The sequence below is a fragment of the Cyclopterus lumpus genome, chromosome 25, assembly GCF_009769545.1.
Source record: "Cyclopterus lumpus isolate fCycLum1 chromosome 25, fCycLum1.pri, whole genome shotgun sequence".
In the NCBI taxonomy this organism is placed as follows: Eukaryota; Metazoa; Chordata; class Actinopteri; order Perciformes; family Cyclopteridae; genus Cyclopterus; species Cyclopterus lumpus.
The window spans coordinates 8,180,908-8,202,354 of record NC_046990.1 but is presented as its reverse complement, the minus strand read 5'-3'; the positions used below and the strand labels follow the sequence as shown (position 1 = coordinate 8,202,354).

At 46.3% G+C, this 21,447-nt stretch overlaps 1 protein-coding gene across 4 annotated transcripts in view; it reads left to right on the top strand.

The window, feature by feature from the left end:
* The first annotated feature begins 5,222 nt into the window (after positions 1–5,222).
* oxr1a (oxidation resistance 1a) overlaps positions 5,223–21,447 on the top strand; it is a 47,994-nt gene continuing 31,769 nt past the window's right edge. For 2 of the 4 annotated variants that reach the window (XM_034529218.1, XM_034529216.1), the window contains exons 1-2: positions 5,233–5,554; positions 16,211–16,293. In XM_034529218.1, coding sequence (XP_034385109.1) covers positions 5,413–5,554; positions 16,211–16,293 — 225 coding nt within the window. In that variant the 5' untranslated portion in view covers positions 5,233–5,412. Of the gene's footprint in view, positions 5,555–16,210; positions 16,294–21,447 lie in introns of all 4 variants that reach the window. The other 2 variants (XM_034529220.1, XM_034529217.1) reach the window with 2 other exon arrangements.

The following is a 21,447-nucleotide window of genomic DNA, read 5'->3' as shown; positions in this document are numbered from 1 at the left end:
CCATCACAACAGAGCCACCCTGTAGAACTGTCGTGGCGGTGGGTCAGAGTCAGGCTGGACGACACAATAACACCTCAGCCACCATGTTTTCTGTCTCTTGCGGAGTCTTGGCACTCGGATAGGAGACTTTGTTTCGTGAAACAAGCTCATTTGGTATTTATTCCATTTCCACGTCACATGAAGCTCTCGCAGATCACTGTTTTGGATGATTTATGTTGCTCCTTAGGTCACAAATCTGTGAAGAAAAACTCTCGGCCGGGCTTTCCTGAGTTAGAGGGAGAAAACCCAGATGCATAAAAGAGCACAATTGACTGACAAGCGGTTTGTCTTCTAGAATTAGGACAGTGTTTCTGATGGGATTATGTTTTTGGCTTAGGTCCTATGTCTTTTGACATGTGCCATGAGCCTGTAGCACCTGTTTTAAGTTGTAGTTGAGGATGGGAGGCTGCATTGGCATTGATTGGTCACCTTTACTCCCTCTTTCATTGTCTACAGGCCCAGGCCCAGTGGTGTTCTGGGTAACTGAACATCTGCGGATGTCTCCATGATGGTTCACTTAAATTTCCCCACACTAGTCCCAACACGTTCAGCCTGAAGGTTCATTCTCGACCTCACAAACAGCAGCTTGACCATAAAATGGAAAAATGTCAAGACGAAAAATTTAACCAACCATCCATAGTGAACAGAGTCGCTCAGTTGTCATGCAGATGCTTGGATACCATTTCTGTCATGTAGTCCTTTCTTTGTGGTTTCCCCCATTAAATGGATAAGTGGAGACAGAAGATGGAGACGTATCGTGCGTTGAGAGAGAGAGGGTGTGACGTGGAACCGAAACAACTATATGTGGTTCAGTATGCCACGAGAACGCCCCTGTTCCCATGTTTGCATTGGTTTAGCCCATCTGATCCTCTCTCTTAAGTCCAAAGATCAGGCCCTTGGGTTGTGAGCGTGGTTTTATAAGTCGTCACAGCCTGAGACCAAAGAGCGAAAATAGCCGTTTCCTCTCGGCTTCCAGTCTTTAAGCTTTTTTTCTTCTAAATTTTAAGATGCAGTTTGTCATCTCCTCTTTGTCTGCCGAAAGGATGGAGCTGACACTGTTATGCTGCGCTCAATTTACCTTAGAAATTGGAATTCGGGGGATGGGGATGGTGCCGCATCCAAGTTGACCACATTCCAATAAAACAAATCAGGAAAAAGTAGGAGCCATTGTTGGCAATACCGATGATAACAATGCATTACGCTGGTATGTCCACGGACAAACATAGCACAGTACTATCTGTATGACTGATATAATGAAACACAATAAACAACATTTTACTACGGCTTCTTTCTTTTCTTTCACTGATGGCCATATCAGCCATCTTGGATTGTGAGGTCGGGTTGGCGGGGTTCCTCCAGCTTCAGGAAATCACACTTCAGGCCATGTTGCAATCTTGACATTCCAACTCCATTATTGTTGCACCCTTTCGACCGTAGCTTCGCACAAGCTGCAAGGTGTGTTGAAGGCTCGGCTACGTGCAGCGCTCCTAACAATCGGCATGCGAGTGGCGGCAGTCCGACTTGCGTAACTACAATGTCGAGCGATTAAACGCCTTAACGGGACGCCGCAAACCATTTGAGTCACGTTCCGCTCTCGTGAATATTTGGGCACCTGCTGGTCGGAGTGAAAAGTGTGTTTGTTTGTCGTGGCGTCGACAGATTCTGAGAGGTGAAGCTTTTACTCCGAGAGGTTTGGGGTTTTTCTAACAAGGGGGTGTTAGACACCTGTGATTGATTGTCTGGATGCCTCCCTCCGGCAAAGCGAGGAGTCTTTTTGTTTATTGTTCGTCAAACGTGACATACCAGACAAAGTGTGCCGTGTGTTCCGTATCCCCACTCCGCAGGTGCTCGGAGCAAAATGCTGCGGTGAGATCCGTCTCTTCTGAGGCTCTCGAGCCACGTGTCCCAATTACCGCACACTGAAAAAGGCTTGTTTGTGTTTGCCAGCAGGTGCGTGTGCGTCGCATGCATCGCGTGTGTGTGTGTGTGTGTGTGTGTGTTAATACAGCCATTCCAGTGCACACATGCTGGTGCTGCAGCTCTGCTTATGTAACCCGGCTTGTGTCGTCCCTCCATCCGTTGACGGTGGTAAAGCGGCAGCTCTCCGGCGGCCTCCGTGTTTGTTGTTCCGTAATGAAAGCGGCCCCTTTCTCAGGAGTAGGCTGCAGCCTACCTGGCTCTCAATGGGGAACCGCTGAGATTAACTCTCGCTCCCCGGTATCCCTTTCAATTCCCCCCCACCCCCTCAGATGATGACAAAGCCTCACACACAAGACCCTCTAAGGGCTTCTCGCTGGCAGCTGCTGACGACGGGAGGTTTTTATAAGGGTTCTTGTATAACGAGGCTCCGCCACTTTAAAGTCATTAAACGGAATGGTTCCCTCACTGGGGCGTTACAGCACTCGCAGTTGCTGATCCGATCATATCAGAAAATGAATGATAAGCGAGGCGGTATTTTATTTTTATTCAACCTTTATTTATCCAGGCGAGGTATTACAGATGGTGTACGAACTGTAAACATATGCACATATTATACTTGTTTAAAAGATATATGTGTGTGTGTGTGTAATGACCTCACTCAATGACATCAGCCACGAACAAGCAGTGTAATCTGCACAAAAAGAAATCGGAACATATCACCATAATGAATCTGAGTTAACTAATTGGCTTCCAAGTGTCTTTAATCAACTATAAAATACAGAAAACAGACGATGCATCAAGCATGCCACCTTAATTAGAACAAAGTGTTGCATAATTTCCATGCAATGAGGTTCATGTTGTTGGATGAGCGCAGAGGGAATTCTTAAAGTTTCCCTCTCTGGTCCCACTAAAGCTTAATTAGAGTGGAGGACTTCTCTGAGAGAGAGAGGGGGGAGAAAAGGCCTTCATGACTCTGTTCAGTTTTGTGGTGTTGGTCCACACTACTAGAGAGCACATCTGTCAGCCCATGAGGTCGAGACGCAGAGATGAGTGAGCTATAGTCAGGCTCCCTCTGAGGACGCTGTGGATGATTTGATGACCGCTCTAGGCAGCTGTACAACAACACAGTAGAGCACGCAGCTACAAGGCCCCGTGGGGTGGCCCTGGGCCAGTCTGAGACCTGTTTAAATACACTGTGCACGTGCCAAGTGTACCAGCAGGGGCCTGCGCAAGGTCAGAGAGGATCAGAGGGCCACATACAATCCCTCAGATGCTGCAGGTCCAGTGCAAATAGGTTTCAAGTTGATTATTAAAATATACAAACCGAGCAGCCATCCTTACTTTATAGATTGCCTTGTAAATACATGATCTAAATTTGATTTCTTATTGCCGCAGCATCTTCACCTACACTTTTGCTCGCCACTAAAGCATGCATGCACTACCCGATGCAACCAGCAGATGGGGCACGTTCAGTACTGAACGTGGCCCTGGCCTCACATTGGTTCAATGTACTCAAGCACAACAGCTGCTTCCACCTCAGCACACCTGCCACAGACTCCGGGAGAGAAACTCAGGCACTCCTTCTGTCGGATTACATTTAAAAAAAAAAAATGCTCCCCTCTTTGCCTTTTCTCTGATGGTGAATGTATGAAAACATGTAAACCATCCCCCCCACCCCATGTCATCTGTAGCGTTGCAGGATTCCTGACTCCTGTCTCATAGGATGCTCTGCCCCAAGATGAATAATGCATCCCCGTCTGAGCCCGCTGCCCAATTATTCCACCTTGTCCTGGTCCGTTTCCTTTTCACTTTGTCCACCCTACTTTTCACGCACCTCACTAGACGAGCAGCCACATCTTATGTCACAGGCCCCCCCCCTGTGTTAGATTGTAGTTATGATGCGTCCTTCTCTTGGGTGGCATAAAGCCATCACACTTTGAAATACCCTCGGAACAGTGTGGAAATGACTGCGGGCAGAGCCGGGTTGCATTTGTATGCATGCACTACTTAACTTTATGTATTTGTAAAGATTTGTTTTCTCTCCCTAAAGATTATTTCCTCATGCCCATGATCTGACTTGTGTTAAGTTCAACCGAAATTCTGAGCTTCCCGCGCTTTGAAAGACGTCCTGAGACCAGTAATTTAAAATATAAAGTATTTAATAAAAGAATAAGGATCATAAGCATATATTTCTGTCCCAGCCGGGCGCGCTCACGTGTCGTTGGGTCCACAGGCTATAATAACGATTTATATGAATAAAAGTCAGTTAAAATAGTTAACTGTCTACCGCCTTCACGTGAGAGGACAAATGCCTTACAGAGTTTCGAAAGGTTAAGTACAATCCATACACTGAGCATAAAGCTTCTCCATTGGTTAGTATCAGGTATGCATGCATATACCTCAACTACACAGCATGATATTTGCCTATCAGTACAAGGAGGCGGACTTCTCTAAGCAATAAACCACAATGCTACTTCCCTTATCTCTTCCCTTTCGGCCCTAAACAGTAAGATGGGCTCCTTCAAAATAAATGCCTCTCTTCCAGTCTCTTAGGGAGACCACTACTTTGACTACGCCTCCTTGGATCAATACATTCCATTCATACCTGAGTCATCTTTATAGTTATGATAACTATAAAACATAAAACAATCAGCATACAGTTACAATAATACTTATTCAGTGATTACACCTTTACAGTAACACACTTATACAGTGACAGTGACTTTTCTCCCATGTTTCCCAAACACATTCCTTCAGAATATTCTTCATAATATCCCTTATTGATTATCATATCTTTCTTATGTATTAATTTAAAACATGGACTTTCCTATTTACATGTGCGAGTATATATAAAAAACCATTACAACTCTACAATTGTAATACCATTTTTATAATTGCCTCCTATCAGCATAACATCTATAAAAAATTAAAAAAAAATATTTTCAAATGAATTGCAGGCCAAAAGAAATAGCCGTGGGCCCGTTAGACAATGTTCAATTTGAATAATAATTAATAGTAATCTGAGTTATAGGCTAGTGTTGCCTTCCAAATACTTGGCTGCAGCAGGACATGTGTATATTCTAAAACCTCAGTCCCGACCAGTTTAAAAAAATTAAAAAAAATTCTGGACTTCACTAATTCGATTTTTGCGAAACCAACATATTGTTTGTTTGGGGTTGAATAAAATATGAGAGCCGCTTTGTTCCATCCACGTGACCGCATTGTAAACACGGGCCACCAGAGCAGCGAGGTGCCGTCCACCAGGGGCTTCACAAAAGTTTGCGCTTGTTGGCGTATTTCACACAGTTCCTGTTTCGGAATGTGTTGGTGTCCGGGGTCCGCGCTCCGTCCAACGACAGCGGGCTTTCCGACCTCCTGTGACCGGCTCTCGTTCTCCGCTAAGTTGGCCTTTTTTTTTTTAGAATAGGTCGTGAACGGTAGCGTGAGCTTTTTATGGAGTTTATATATTCTATCACGGGCAGCGGGGCTGTCAGAGTCAGGGACGCAATCTCCCAGAGGCTGTGGCCTGGACCCGCACCGGGGACCCCGGAAACCCCCGAGCACCATGCCGGAACCACCTGCGACTCCAACCCAGGTTAGTCGCATAAAAAACGCCGCTAACTTTTCTAGCTCCAACGCGGTCTTTCCCCTCCGGGGCGGAGCGCCGAGGTCCCTTCACCAGCGTGTCCTCGGTCCTCGGGTACTTTCCCGAGCCGACGGAACAAAATGTTAGCACGGAGACGTCCACGTTACATGTCGTAACTTTAGTTCGGGGTCCTTCTATTCGTAAACACTGTCGCTTATTCCAAATCGAATAAACTTTGAGTGTGTCCGCCCTGTCACTCAACCACGCTGTGATGCGTTCAGTGCTGCAAACAAAACAAAAAAAAAGAAGAGAAAGAAATATTGGGCCTGCATTCCGCTGGTTTCACCAGACTGATTTGCAACTCTCAAACAGACCCTGCTGTCGCTGGATTGGCACGTTAGTGTCACAGGGGCCTGTGAGGTGGTATGACCACACTGGAAGTAGGTAAATAACAACAGTGTAGAGATGGATACAATCCTTTTATTGATGAACTAAAGCTGGAAGCTGGGGAGGGGGGGGTAATCACATGCAAGTCCTGCAGGAGTCATCACCAGACCAGGTGTACACGGTACACTTCTACAGTGCATAACACTTAAGATTCATACGTGTATCTCAATATGCATCAGGCTGAGCATGGGGACACACATCTGTTATGCAACACATTAGGGAAGACTATCTGGATGGACGACGTGTTTATAGGACCGAGGGCCCTAACGCTTGCTTTCCTGCTGGATTCCCTGTCCGTGAACTGATGTGAACTCGGCAACTCATCTTGAGTTCCCGTCCTCTGTGTGCTGTTTGTCCAGTTTGTTGTTGTTGTTGTTGTTGTTGAGGACACAACGCCCGTAACAACTGAGGCGTTCCACATAGTTCAGATCAGCAAGCAGCGCGTGCTGAAAGCATCCAGTCAGCGAGCGAACAAGCATGTCCTCAAGGCCTTTCACATCGGGGAGTTTCTCTCCCCCTAATTTAATATGTAACCCATCAGTGTCTTCTCTGACTTTAAATTAAGCGCTACTGAAATGAAAAGCAGAAATGGATCTGAGCTCTCCGCCACGCCGTCCGTGGAAATATCACACCGGGGGCTCTGTAAATTAGTAACCATCAATTGGTTTGCTCTGGTGAAAGGGAAAAAAACCAACAGTTGCCTTGTGAGGTTCTGGTTTAAATGTCCAGGGGTCTGCGGCACCATGCAGAGTCATCAGCCTCCGGAGCTCGATGGCGGGCAGGTTAATTGTTCGATCTAATTAGGACAGAGATTAATCAGATTAATCAGAACCCGAAAGCCACGGATGGCATTCGGGTTCATTAGCAACAGTCCCCCCCCACCCCCATCCCTCCCCCCCATGCATCCGCTTGTGAACCCGTGGTCGCCAGCCAGCTTTACATGGCTTTTTATTTTATTGGTCATCTTCAGTTGCGGAATCAGAACCTCAGGGTAATTATCTCAAGCAAACTGCTTTGCAATTTGTGTAAATGGATCAAAAAAGTCTGCGAGGGGAGCCTTCGAGCCCTTTCTGAGCGTTTGCAGGTCCATCGTGGGGAATGGGAGGCAGTTGCGCTATCTGGACAGATGGGTTGAAAGGAGACAGATGTAGAGATGCACAGTTTGGACTCGTCACACACACACACACACACGCAACCTGATGAACAATTGCATGCTGGATTGTATTGTCGGAGGCTGTTTTATCATTGGTTTAGCTGGCAGATGCCGTCGTGACCGAGATGGATAGCCTCGTAAAGACTCCTGCGGGCTTACCTTGCGAGGAGGACAAAAGTGTCGACATAATGGAGAGATTAAAAATTGGTGTTAGGAGACACAACAGCAGGATTTAAGATATCGTCTGTAGACACAGAACTGGCAGCCCTGCAGGCTTTGAAGCGCATGTTACGGCACAGCGTGCTCCTGCAGATGATCCGGACTCAGCAGGAGTCAGCATCTTGTGACTCTTCCCCTGGTAGGACAGATGCACTAGTGTGGAAGCTTCTCGTCTGATCTGATTAGACGTCTGTGAAGAAGCTACAAAGACGGCCTATTCTGAAAAGGTCGGGATGAACAGATATAAATTTGATTGAGAAATAAAACATACAAATGGAGAAGGAAGACTTTTCTGCACCTAATATCAATGTCTCCTTTCTTTCCCACATACTTAATCTATATTGAACTAAAATGTGCAAAGTCACTGCGAAGCATTGCAGATCAGATTTCTCATTTGCCTTAAGGATAGTGATTCCACATCCATTTTTTTTAGAACTACAGAGACAACATTCCAGAAATTAACAAGAAAAGGCAAACATTGAGAAAAGCTTCCGAAATAATTGTCTTGCGGCCCCCATCTTTGGAACAACTTGGACCTCTCGGATGCCCCACTGTAGAAAAATGCATTTGTCCTTCATTATACAGCTCAGAGCTTTTGTGGGTTGATTTGTTCGGGACTGGAATACACACATTTCGTCCTATATTTAAAAGCACTTCTGATCCGACGTGAGCTTAAAGGGATAGTTGGGATTATTTGAAGTGGGGTTGTATGAGGTACTTATCCATTGTCGGTGTATTACCTGCAGTGAAAGGCGGTCGGCTCGCCCCCAGTTTGGAGGTAATACACTGACTATGAATAAGTAGCCCCACTTTTAACTTTTCACACTCTGCTCCAGGGAAGTGGCCACGTATTAAAGGCAGGTGTTGCAACAGTGCAAGAGCACATTTGTCCTCCCGACATTGAACCCCTCTGTGCGAGGGGGTCACCTCGATTTCCAAAAAGTCTGTGAGCTGTTTGCACCCGCGTGTCACTCGATCCGCATCCCATTATGAGACAGCCCCCGGGATCCGTTACGGTGCCGCCAAGGGAACTTAAGTGGCCCAGTCGGACCACAGTACTGACCACCGCTTCGAGGACTGTGCTCTGAGTTTCACGGCCCCTCTGACTTTTCAAGGGATGCTTCGTCTGCACAAATCGGAGAGTGTCTCGTGAGTCAACGGTACTCACGACCGAACCGACGCTGTGCCCTTTCTCCGAGGACCAAATGATGACGGGGCGATGCGTCTCTTATGAGGCAAACTAGAAAGGTGGTGCGTTAATACAATATTTAAAAAAGCAACTTTTGCCTGCAAGCAACATATTTAGGTCTGTTTGACGCGAAGGAAGAAGAAGGGGAACGACATCACAGTGCAGTGCAGGTTTTGCCGTCCAGCCGTGACAATGCTGTCATCATCCAATTATAGTAGGCTAAATGTGTAAGAGATGTTTTGTACTGCTATACTTTTTGTGCATTTAGGTGTGGTCCGCTTTGGTTATTTATTATTGGGTGCAGGGTTAATAATCTTAGTTTGTATTGATGATGACGGAGTCTGAAAATGTAATTGCCACGTTGGCAACTCATTATACTTTAAAGCGTGCTTATTTAGTAATCTCTTGTTTAAGGAAGCCCTAAATACGTAAACATTTGATACGATGTTGATTCTGATTTCTTTGAGCCTGACGTCATGATGCACCAGTTTTATGTGATCATCGGCGCGGATCAAATAACCAACGCCCCGGGCCCTCAACTATCGCCGATGGGAATCCATCCGCGTCATAATTATATGCTCCGAGCAAAGGAAGTGGCAAACTAAAGAAGTGACGTTAAGTACCAAGCAGTGTTAACCTCCTGTACTCGGCCAGTGTCTGCAGAGTTATTGCTAAAAGGACAGACGGCTCACTGGCCTTCAATGAGGTCAGGGTCCGCCCTTCCTTACCTGTCAATATTTGTAGGGGCACTCCTCCTAACTGGTTTTGTTTTCAGCCGTGGTTGAGACGTGTGGTTCAACTCCCTAACGCCACTGGTCGAAGGGAAACTAGCAACTACACTGCTAGAAGCCACTAAATCCTACACACTGGCCCTTTTAAATCTAATTATAACAGCCATACGACCCATTATTCCAGAATGTGGCCCAAGTAGCCGCTGTTGCATCTAGTTAGTCACTGATATTAATGTAACTGTTATTATTTACAAAGTGTATATATGTATGACTATTTCCCCCAGTGTCCCCTTGTGTTACTCCCTCTACTTGTATTTGGCCTGTAATGGATTCAAATCTTGACTCCTGAAGGAGAACCTTTTTTGCTTTTGGCTCGATAAAAAGAGATCTGATAATGCGGAGTTTGTGTTTCTTAAAGCTGACCTCATCACTTCTCCCGCTATTGATTTGAGCTGTAACCTGAGCGGTTAGTGTTGCTGCCCGAAGATGCAAAGTGCCCGAGCTCCGAGGGGTCGACGCGAACCCATAAAAATGCGCCTTTGCCTCAACAAAGGTCATACGACACAAGTGTGCTCCATTTTCCTTCCAGCTGCTCTCTACCCTGAAACTTCTCTTGCGGCAATCTGACGACTATTTAATTAATAAGCGCGATTTATAGAATAATAATAGTAATGAATGGACACTGGTCGTTCTTGCCTTACTGTCATGGCCAAGATGAATTGCAGAGTTGTTTAGCGGAAGCTACAGCGAGTGTACATTATGTAATGTATCATCGCCATCGATCCAGCCAAAGGGGGCATGATACCATTCATCATGCCCCCTTTAGCCCCCTCCAATACAAACACACACACCACCAGTTTGACTTGCAAAGAAATATTGCTCAAAGGGCAATAACCTTAACGCCAAATGTTGGAGGAATCCCAGTGTGATTAGTGGGCCCCGGAGTCTGAATGCATGTGACAGCAGAGAGCGGGATGATGGGAGATCTGGAGCTTAAGCGAGACCTCCTGTTTTCGGCTGCAGATCAAAGTGCTTTCACCGTGTGTTCGTGAGGAACTGGCATGCAGGATATTCTTTCATCAATGTGGTGTCAGCGTGTGCAAATATACACTGCGTACAGCAGCAATTGACAATTGTTTCAATAATCCCTTAATCTGTCCTATTTATTCCATTAATATAGGAATAGTTTAGTCAGAAATGTGAGAAAAATGTATGGAAATTCTGAAATTGTTGTCAGACCACTAGCACTCTAAACTAAGATGGCGATCACAGTAAACATTGCACCTGCTAAATATCACCGTGATACAAATGAGCATGTTCGCACGCTCACATTAGCGTTTAGCTTTAGCTCTATACTATATTTTATTTTAAGTTTTAAGAATTGCCAACTTGGTGCGATCTTTTTAGCTCTTTTTCATTTCTTTGAACCGTTGCTTTCTGTTAACTATTAGCTAGCGTACAGTTCATGTTTTTTGGTTCGGCTAACATTAGCACTCATCCGGTGGTTGCATAGCAACAGTATTTTAAAAAGGAAGGCGAGCATACTGCAAAAAAAAAAAAAGATCTGTTTGGGCGTCAGCAAGGCGTCTCATGTTGTTCCACCTGCAAAGTGCTTTTTCCTTCAGAACAATCTGATTTGGATCAGTGTTCCCTCAAGCTGTAACTACTCTCCACCAGGTTCGTCACTATGGAAACAGCCATGTGCACTGTGTTGGCAGAATATAAATTAAAATGAGCGTGCGTTAGCGTCGACGCGCCGCTGCGCGGGCCGGCCGGCCGGCCGTCTGGCTTTCAAAGTCGAATCGACTCGCGGTGCAAAGAATTCAAGCCACATTACCAGCGACACGATGGGAGTGCGATTAGCCGACACAGGGAGAGTGTTAATGAGAGGACAGGGCACATCCAGTGCCTCATGTTGTAGCGTGGACACACACACACACACACACACACACACAACTGTAGTTCAGCAAAGTTTCCCATAAAAGCTGAGTGGTGTCTCGGCTGGTCCCTGGAGGCTGTGTATTCATTACAATGGAGAGCCCACAGCTTCTGCTCGCACATAGCAGAGTTACACAGCAATAATGGAGCATTTTTTTTCTTTACACGCCGCTGTTGGCCCTCTTCCGAGACAATGGGGCTGTTGATTAAGGAAGCTGCCATTTGCTTTTGTTGGTGTGATGCATTGCCTTTATCATCCTGAAACTTACAATAAGGATCCATAATTTTAATTACTTTCCCACAGTCATGTAAGACCGGTACAACTTGGGTATTTCTTCTGCCGGTGGCCCCCACTCCTTAAGCAGTAATTCTATTTATTTAAAAAAATATATATATATATTCTTAGTCATCGACGGTATAAATAAGATGTTACACGTGTTATTAAATTAAGACTGTGTATGTCTGCAGCCAAACTGACTCACTCTCTGTACCCGCACACCAGCAAGACTCTATATACACACACACACACACACACACACACACACTTGGCGTCTCAGCTCTCTGAATCATTTGCTTATTAAAGTATATATGATAAGTTACTGTTAGCCTGTGATGCATAATAGATGACTTCCCTTTTTTTGCGCATGAGAGAGAGGGAGAGCGGCCCGTGGAACTTGCAGCTCGCCCTCGCTGTAATAAAGTTGTCATGTCCACCTAACGACTTGGTGTTGAGATAACCGCACCGCCAGCTTAGCTTTAAGTTTGTAACTGTGCGACAGTCAGCACTTTCCACTCCTGTTCTATTCGAGTAAGCGTTCCACTGCATATACTCACTGATCAGTCTCTTGACTTCCAGTCAGAAGTCTCTCCATCCGTCCTCTCGGCCCACAGCTGTGTCCTTACACATCAGGATCAAGGTTCACCACGTTTTGTTTTTTTGGCCACAACTCAAGAATTCTTCTGCTAGTGACGACGTTTTGGACAGACATTGATGTAAACTAGTTGGAGGCATACACCCGCGAGGCTGTAATTCTAGTTTGTAACCACGTTGACCCGACCATTACCCAATCGGGTGCAGCGATCTCCGACTTTGAACTGACGTTGAATTCTGACACTTGTCCTCCTCCCCAATTTTCATAAACTCAACGTCGTAGGATGCCTATGTGTCAAGCAAGAAAAAAGCAATATTGGTTTGTGCAGCCTCGTTATCTCTTTACCTGACATTCATATTGGATATCAGATACAACTATAGCTAGCAGGCCAGTTCTCTTGAAAATGTGACTTTGTTATGTTCAGCTAGAGTTGGAGGAATTGTAAAAGCCAAAGTACCTGATACCTGCATGAAGTTTTACGTTCAGGGAGCTGGTCACATCACCTTTGGGATGTCATGAAGTTTGGTACATTTATGATCCTCAATACATGCCTTCACTCTTTATCTGGTGCAATCATTAGTTCAAAGTGTTTAATTTGTCTGATACTTGGTTTGCAGTTAGCATCTCGTTTTAAATCCCACTATCTCTCATAAAATATAACATGTAGCACATTTTATAGATAATTCATAGGCTGAAACAGGTGATTAAAAAATGTAAATACTTCACAAATCAAGATACTTTACAGATATTATATTAACGTGAATATCCAAATCCCAAAAGTTGCTATTTAGCTGTTGCGTTCGTTGGTAATTTTCTGTCAAACGACTAAACGATATCTCAAGTAATCTTTTATATCTACAATATGACACAAAATGCCCCTTGAACCAACAACTCCCCGATAAAGTGTTAACCAACACTAACTATTCAAAGTGCCGTGCCACAGACTCTTTACTGACTCCCTCCCAAACTTTTGAGGAAAGTCTCCAGCTCTCTTAACTAGTCCTGCACGGCACCTGTTCAGCGTGGCTGTGGTGCGTTCAGGGTCTTTTCTTCTTCTTCTTCTTCTTCTTCTTCTTCTTTTTTTTAAAACCCAAAACATCTGCGGAGGGCTATGTAGCCAGCAGGCAGGGAAAACAAGGCAGCTGAGGGAAATTGGCTGCTTGAGGGAACGTTAGTTGTTGACTCTCCTATTCCCCGCCCGCCTCACTTTGTCATGTCTGTACATATATTTAGCAGCCATGATTCATACCTAACAGATTGCACGGGTACAGAACACAGCACATCTTTAGAGTCCAGTACAGCAGCATTTGCATTTAGCGCTTGTCAAAAATCATTGAGATTCAGTGTTCCTTGGCAGCAGTGGACAAACTCCCAACGGTTTACACAGCTTCTGTGTCTTCTCAATGGAGACATGTTTCATTGTGTCTTTAATATTCAATCACGGAGGACATCCATTAATGGCGGTTATGAAAGAGTAGTTCTGTTCTCCCCCAAAGCATAGCGATGTCCTTTCAAGGAAGCTTAAGTGTACAAGTGCCTTATTATACTTGTTGATTCTTTCATTGGTATCTTTGTTGAATGGGAGTGTAAAGATAGAGGGAGGAATCTTAAGAAGGGGGCCACACGTTAATATAATAGATGCATGCCTGTTGAAGGGCTTTTTAATAACCGATTTCAATATTTTCATCCGTCCTCAAGAAGCTTTATTTCAGATGTATACTCAGCGGTAAGTTTATCACAGTCCACCCTACTGCAGACCTTTGTAGTGGACAACCAGGACAAACCACCGTCTGCTTGGCTCCTTTACTGTTGTGGTGTGTGCGGGCCGTGATCTTTGACCTGCTTCTTTTTATTTTATTTCTCGCGTTAAGTTGCTCGGACAGGCCCGACTTCTTGTGACTGTTTTCATCTCCGATCGGTGAGAGGCAGCCTTTGTTTTTCCTGACCCACAGCCGCTCCTTTCAGCATCCGAGCGAGTCACACAGCTTCTCCTCACAGCCCCACAGCAATTGTAATTCAGCCCATTAACGAGGCGAGTAAAAGGTCCTTTTATGAGAAACGGGAAAGTGGCGCACACCGTGGCAACTGTTTTACTCTGAGCAACAAATTAGATAACCGGAGACCTTGGCTCACATTTGTTGGAACTTTATTTGTTCCCACTGTGCTGTCCGGATAACTGCATTTACTTTATCTAGATTTGCATTGGCAACAGGCCCATTTCTTCACGCCTGTCCTGCATGCCTCCGCATCTCCATTCTGCCATACTGAGCATGTTACATCACGCCGTCTCAGTGCATGACGTGCAGCGGGTTTATCGTTATAGTACAAAAAGCAAAGGCAGAGTAATCGGGACAGGTAAAACAATAAAATCACAAAGGAAATTCTATCTGTGTCTTGGCAGAATTCAACATTCCACTGCATCACTCGATGCGGCTAAATCGCCTTGAACAAACTGGCTGTGGTTCGTGGACATAAGAGGTAGCTTCCTTCTATAGAGGCAGAGGCTTATTCAGACACAACAGATGCTCGTGGTTTCCTGCTAACCGTTACTGAAGATGCCTCCGTGCTAGGCTTCGCCGTGTGTCTGGAGCGTGAATAAAATGCCCACTTCTTGCGCCGCCATCCATTCCGGAGGTTTAATTTGAGACCGTTTTAGACGCAAACCTTTCTCGTCTTTGCAATTTTCTGCAGCAAACGACGCGGATCAACGCCTCCGCTGTTTTACAAACCGTGTCGTGTTACCTTTTTGGCTTGACGCACTGCTGCGAAACCCGCAATCAAATGGACATACAGGGGATTATATTTCATCACAGGGAAGCATGGGAACCACAGTTATGACGCGCCGCCTCTAAATAGCAACTGAAACGCAATCATCCACACAATCCACAGCTCCAGTTTCTGTTGTCCCACTGAAAGTAATCATCCTGCCAAGGTTTTCATTTGGATGCTGAATAAGTGATTTGGCACTCGCCCACAGTTTGTGCGGCCGCTGCGTCAAACTTCATCACCGCACTGGCAGCCGAAGCGTAAGCTCCTTTTGATAAAAAGGACAACGTTGTACTCTCACTTGACAACATCGATCGTGAATCCAGATATTTTATATTTCATAAAAAGAAAGATGTCCACCGGAGGCATCTTGAGGGTTACCGGGTTAACGCGCGTCCCAACAGAAATCCCTTCACCCAAGCTCGGGCGACCCCGTCTCCAATCGGCTCCTCTCACACCCTACATCGCTAATCCACAGTCTTGTGCATTTCTCCTCCAGCCCATTTGCTCAGGCTCCTTGTTCTCGGCCCTAAAGACCAAAGTCGGACCCTTTTCTAGATCGTCTCCATTCCCAAGAGTCCCTTCCCAGTTTCTTTAATCTCCCCTCCCATCTTTTGCCTCCGTCTTTCATCTGTTTGCTTGGCTCCAGCCATCTCTACCATTTTATATCTATTTTACTCTCTGACTCTTTTGGTGTCTATCTTCTGCCTCCCAACCACCCACACAGGACTTTCACTTCTGCCCTTTCAAACGAAATTCAGATTATTCCTAATATTCTAAAATGCTTTAACAGCTGGAGCTACAACTTAACCTCTAAACCGCCACCCTCTACCTCAGCAGCCACTTCCCATGCTACATGCTCCAATCCCCCCCCCTGGTTCAACCCATCAACTTCAGCTATTGCAACCCCCCATCCCACCACCACCACCACCACCACGCCTCCCGACCGAATCCATCCTCATTCAGAGCGGCGGTGCCCCGATGGAGGTCAGCCCGGTCTCCTTCTGCCGTGAGAGACGACATGGGGAGGAAGGCGAGGTGAACCGCTCTCGTCGGCTGTCACTGCGCTGTGCGGTGGGTGAGGAGGTGGAAGAAGAAGAAGGGGGAGAGAGAGCGAGAGAGAGAGTGAGGAGGACAGGGAGGGCGAGGGCAGGAGGGGAGAAACAGAGCGAGAGGAAGAGAGAGGGAGGGAGAGTGTTCCAGCGCTCACAGCTCACATCGCTGGCTGGCTGGCTGGCTCACTGTTGACGAATGAGCTGTCTACCCACGGGGCTGGGAAACGGCAGCTTGTGACAAGCTGGGGAGAGAGGAACATGAATGTAATGCGTACCTTGCCTCGCTTGCTTTCAGATACCGGCCAGAAGAAGACTCCGGAGAAGAAGGATGGGAGGCGCATGTCGTTCCAGCGACCCAAAGGGACCGTTGAATTTTCTGTGAGTAGCGTGCAAGCGAAACCTCTGCTCTCTCTGTGTTGATGTCGTTATGTATTTTTGACGCTTTCCTGCTCCCGTGCTGCTGCTTCTGCTTCTGTGTGTGTGTGTGTGTGTGTGTGTGTGTCTGCTGCTGCCGCTTTCTTTTGCTCCAGTAATAATTCTAGCTGTTGTTTGTGTGTTGTGAAGGCACCGTGTCCGACCATACAGCTCATTAGCGAGGGGGAGATGCATTTTGTGGATTTTGCCAGTCTAACACGTGTACCTCGTTCTCAGTGTTTACATGAATGCGGTCTGTGTGTGTGTGTGTGTGTGTGTGTGTGTGTGTGTGTGTGTGTATGCAGGGTAGCTGATGGTAAGCTTATGGAAACAATGCATCCTCTGTTGGAGAGTCCTTGTGCAGCAGCAAAACGCTCAGCACCATTTTGCATGCTGATGTATAGAAAGGAGCGATGAATTCTAGCAGCTCCGTGCGTTTTTTCTCCAGCTGGATCAGACCAGGACAGACAGGCGGGAGTGCTGGCAGGATGTTTATTTGTTTTTCCATCCCTGTTTTTCCGCCAGGTATCGGCCAGCATTCCACCACAGAGTTCGCTCTGCGAATGACCTTCCAACTGCGCTGTCATTTCTATTGATTTAGCTGTTGTGTAGGAGAAAGGGAGGGGGGGGGGGTGAAGCTATTGGTGGGAGAGAGAGAGAGAGAGCGAGGGCTCTGGTTCCCTGACGTGAGCTGAAAATGGAGCCCGTCTCTGCTTTGCCTGGTTGTGTTCTTGAAATGACCCTCAAATCCAGCTGCAGTCAGATTGCTTTTCCCCTCTCTCCGTGGCAACAGTGAGGAGTGGGACCTCCGTGGCTCCGCTCCCGCTGTCTGCCTGTATGCTGGAAAAGAGAGAGACGGAGGCACTCTCTTCCCCCCCCCCCCCAAAAAGCTCCGGCTGCTGTAGTGTTTTCGCGGCGATTGCCTCCCCATCTCCAACACCTCGGTAACGAAGACACCACCTCCGCATGCACCGCCCTTCCCAACCTGTCAGTCATCCAAGACTCGCTGATTGACAAGGCTCTTGTCTATCACGCTGGGGCTTGATACAACCTAAACCGCTTCACCAGGATATTTGTCAGAGCCAAAGCACATCATGGCCCTGATAAGTGCAACAAGAAGTCAGCGAGACGGACAGAAATAGTGAGGCGTTTAGGGAAATAACGACAAATGTAGTGTTTAGTTTGCGGGGAAACGATTCCCATCAATCCCACAGCAAGCCAACCATGTTGATGATTGTGTCCTGTAACCTGACATGCTGTGGCGGCACGTAGTGAGGAGGCTCGAGCCAACCGAGAGCGTTTCAGGAGATATGAGCTACTGTGATTTGAGAAGTGGCTTTATCTTAAACTCATCCCCCGTGGCTGGCGACGTTTCCTTATTTCGCTCACCAGCAGGTAAGTTTTTTTTTATCTATTGCCCGGCGCCCAGCCAGAAAAAAAGGATGGTTTCCTTTTTACGCCACCTTATCAATGTGATCTCCCCCACTCCTCACACCTCCACCCCTCTACCTCACACACAGGCTGCTTTCACTGTCCCTTTTTTTTCTCGTTTGGAGTAATAACCTGAGCAGCTGCAACCCATCTGCCTAGACACTGATAACACCAGTCCATTCAGCTAAGTCCAGCCATTGGCTGACCTGCGTCCAATTTAAAAAAGTGTTTGAAGTCCGTGGGAACAACAGAGATGGATGATGAGACGGGTGGAGGCAAAGAGCAGTACAGGGGTGAGCTGGTGAAAGTCAAACAAAATGAAGAACGGAGAGAGTGCGGGCCGCACATATTTATCTCCGGACACACCAGCTGTATCACACCATGGACGCAGATGCTCTAGTTGGGATGCTATTTTGAATCCACAGTCGCTTTGAGTGGTATGAAGACTAGAAAGCACAGGTCCATTAAACGGTTGTCGTGGCTCTGTCATTTGACCACCTCCCCCCCCAAATGTGTGTTCACTATCAAATGGGTGACATTTCCCGTTTTGTACATGGACATTCACGGTGCCCAGAGGATCAACCCTTGTGATCCTCTGGCTTCTACTCTAGCGCCACCAGCAGGTCAATGTTGTCACTTACCCTGTGGCATTCATGACCCCCAAAGAATGAACCCTGAAGACTCTGGTGATTCCGCTGCATTCCTGAGGATGAATTGTACTAACTTCCTCTAACACCTCATGTAGCGACATCATCAGGTCAACATCTTTGAATTTATCCAACACTTCTGCCGTCTGGCCAAAATATTTGCAAAACCAATGAAATTCCCATCAGCCTCTATTTTTATTTTGTCTAAGGGATAATTAGCACAGCATGTTAGCATTCTTAGAATTAGCATCTGGCTCTCTTGTGTTTACGGTATGTACTGTATACAGTGGGATCACCCGCGGTAACGCGCACCTGTTACAGCACCCTTCTGACAATCCGTCCCTCTGATTGCATTATTCAGCGCTGGGTGGGAGAGGAGAACCCACTGTTTGAGTTCCTTCAACGCTCGCTTGTCTGAAAGTAGAGAACAAGTCAAAGGACGATGGGAGGAATGATGGGATCGGAGGAGTGTGTGGCCGGCGACGCTCAAAGAGAGGGACGGAGGGGGCTGCATACGGAGACGGCTGGATGGGTAGAAGAGGGAGACCGGTGTGAGGCCCAGACGTCAGCAACTCGCTTTGTTTTGAACGATCGCTCACGCTCCACCTTCATGTTGGAGCTTGTGTTTCTTGGGGGGGGGGCTGCAGAGATGGAACATTGTTTAAGTAATCTTTTCATTCTTGAGAATGTATTGCTGGCCATCGGTGACAAATGACTGGTTTTATTTTAACACCGTATGCTAACAAGCACTTCTCCAGTCAGGGTTTGAACCAGAGCAACCTCCCTGCGCCCTGTATTGTTTTGTATTTTAATGTATTGATGGGAGGGATGTAAGCTCCCTGATTGGATCATGTTTCATAGGGGTCCGACCAACCAAACATGTCGAGGAGGCCTTGGCTCGCATTGAGTTGGGATCTTGTTAAAGAGGAACACTGGGGGCTGGGGCACAGCTGGACCCGCTGTCTGTGTGGTGTTAAGTTACTGCTGATGAAAACGGAACATTTCCTGATATTTATTTATTTTTTGATAAATAAATAGAAAGGGAAGTGTCCTTTTTCCACCGTTTCACCACCACTTCTTTGTCCACGACAAATATCCGACACACACATGAGGACACAGCTGATATGGCACATCCAATCACAAAAGTTGCATTGGAAAAAAATCAAAGTGTACCTTGATTGACTTTTTGTTGTTCTTCCCTCTTTCATAGGGTGTTTGTGTTGGTAAATCAGTGGAAAGGCTATCAAAGCCTGAAGCAGGGGATCCGTGCCTGGCACAAAGAGAGATCCATCAGCGCTTCAGAGTGAGACAGCACACTTGTTCTGTGTCCCCTTGAAAGGGACAGAATCACTTAGAGGGTCTGAATGTAGGTCTGCAAGCCATCAGCAAGGGTGTAGTTACCCACAATACGCATGCCATTAGCGTGGTAACGACAAAGTCCCCATGGCAACTGTCATGCCATAGCTGGGCTTCATCCCTCATTATGAAATGAGGAGCGATGGCTGCTTTGATATGGCATTATGGGTGATTTATAAAAGTTCAGAGAATCTTGAGCTGCCTGGTGCTTGGAAGAAGAAGCTCCGAAGCCAGAGATATATAATAATAATTATTTAATCATAACAAACAAGAGTCATCTGTATACATACATGGTCCCGGCCCGGACGCGCTCACGTGGTTCCGCTTCCACAGTCTCCTGACGTAGCCAACAGTTTCTGTCTGGCGTCATCCCGTAAGAGACCGAATTCGCGTCTCACACTTACTTTTATTCGCAGTCCATTCACTGAGCTAAGCTCCCATTGGTTAGTGGAGGTATTCATGCAAATACCTTTCAGAGACACAGCATGCTGCTGACCAGCGAATAAGACATGAGGTTCACACCTGAGGGTTAGTTCCATTGGCCACTTCAAAGAATGCCTCAAATCGATAAACTAGCGGGGTCAAAGATCACACTTCCGGTCAAGGACAGGAAGTTCCCCTTCAGAATAAAACCTATTATCCTGCCTTCAGAATAAAAGCAACATCTCAGGTTTCAATCGACATCCCTTTTAACTATTGTCTAAACAATAAAACATCATTCATTCTCATGCATCATACAATTAATCATTACATTTGTCATTAATAAACAGAATAATAAAACAGTGATCCTCTCTTATGCTTTATAATACATTCCTCAGAATATTCCTCAAATTAATGAAATTGATTCATTGCGTTGATTAGGGTTTCCCTTTTCACTCCAGTTTATTTCTCTTCAGTGTGAAACCTGAGGTGGTCTCGGTGCAGGTCTTGTGAATGGGTACCTTTTTTCTCGCCAAGAAGAAATGAGAGTGCATCTTATTTCCGCGGTTATCCTTTTTGCAGTAGCACTCATGGATTTGCTCTCATGTTCCACACTTAACGTTCCTACCAAGATGCCAGCGGGCTCCTTAATGGAGCTATTAGTCTTTGGCCGTCCAGCCGGCTGCCCTTGTAGAATCTGTGCGTCCTCTCCTGTTCAACAAGGTGACCATTAGCTACACGTCGGTCACTCTCAAGATGGCTGTCTCGGTCGGTCTTCCTCTGCCCTTCTGCTGAGAAGGACAGACGTCGCCCTCTGAGAGGAAGACGTTTAATTATTCATCCCCCAGTTTGAGATGAATAATGGGTATTATTGATCCGGAGGATAAGACGATCGGGTGCACCTGTCATTAGTGGCTATGATCCTGATTGTGATTGCTCTCCCTTTCCCTTTTTCCCCGTCCCTTTGCTTTCCTGTCCCTGTGTCAATAACATGTCTTTTATCAGTGGGTCACAAACACGTCCCCTGTCCTCTGCTGCCTAATCGAGTCAGAGATAGCTCCCCTTACAGATCAACGGCTGCGTTTCCTTTTTCGGTGGAGCCACGTGTCATTTTAGTGTTCCTGTGACGCACGAAGACACTCGTGTTGTTAACTGTGATTGCATATGTAGATTAGTGATTAATTAAGCTTAAAAGACAAACTTGAATCGCACTGTTATTACTGTATGCCACATTTGGTTCCAAGATCAGCCCACCACCTGGCGC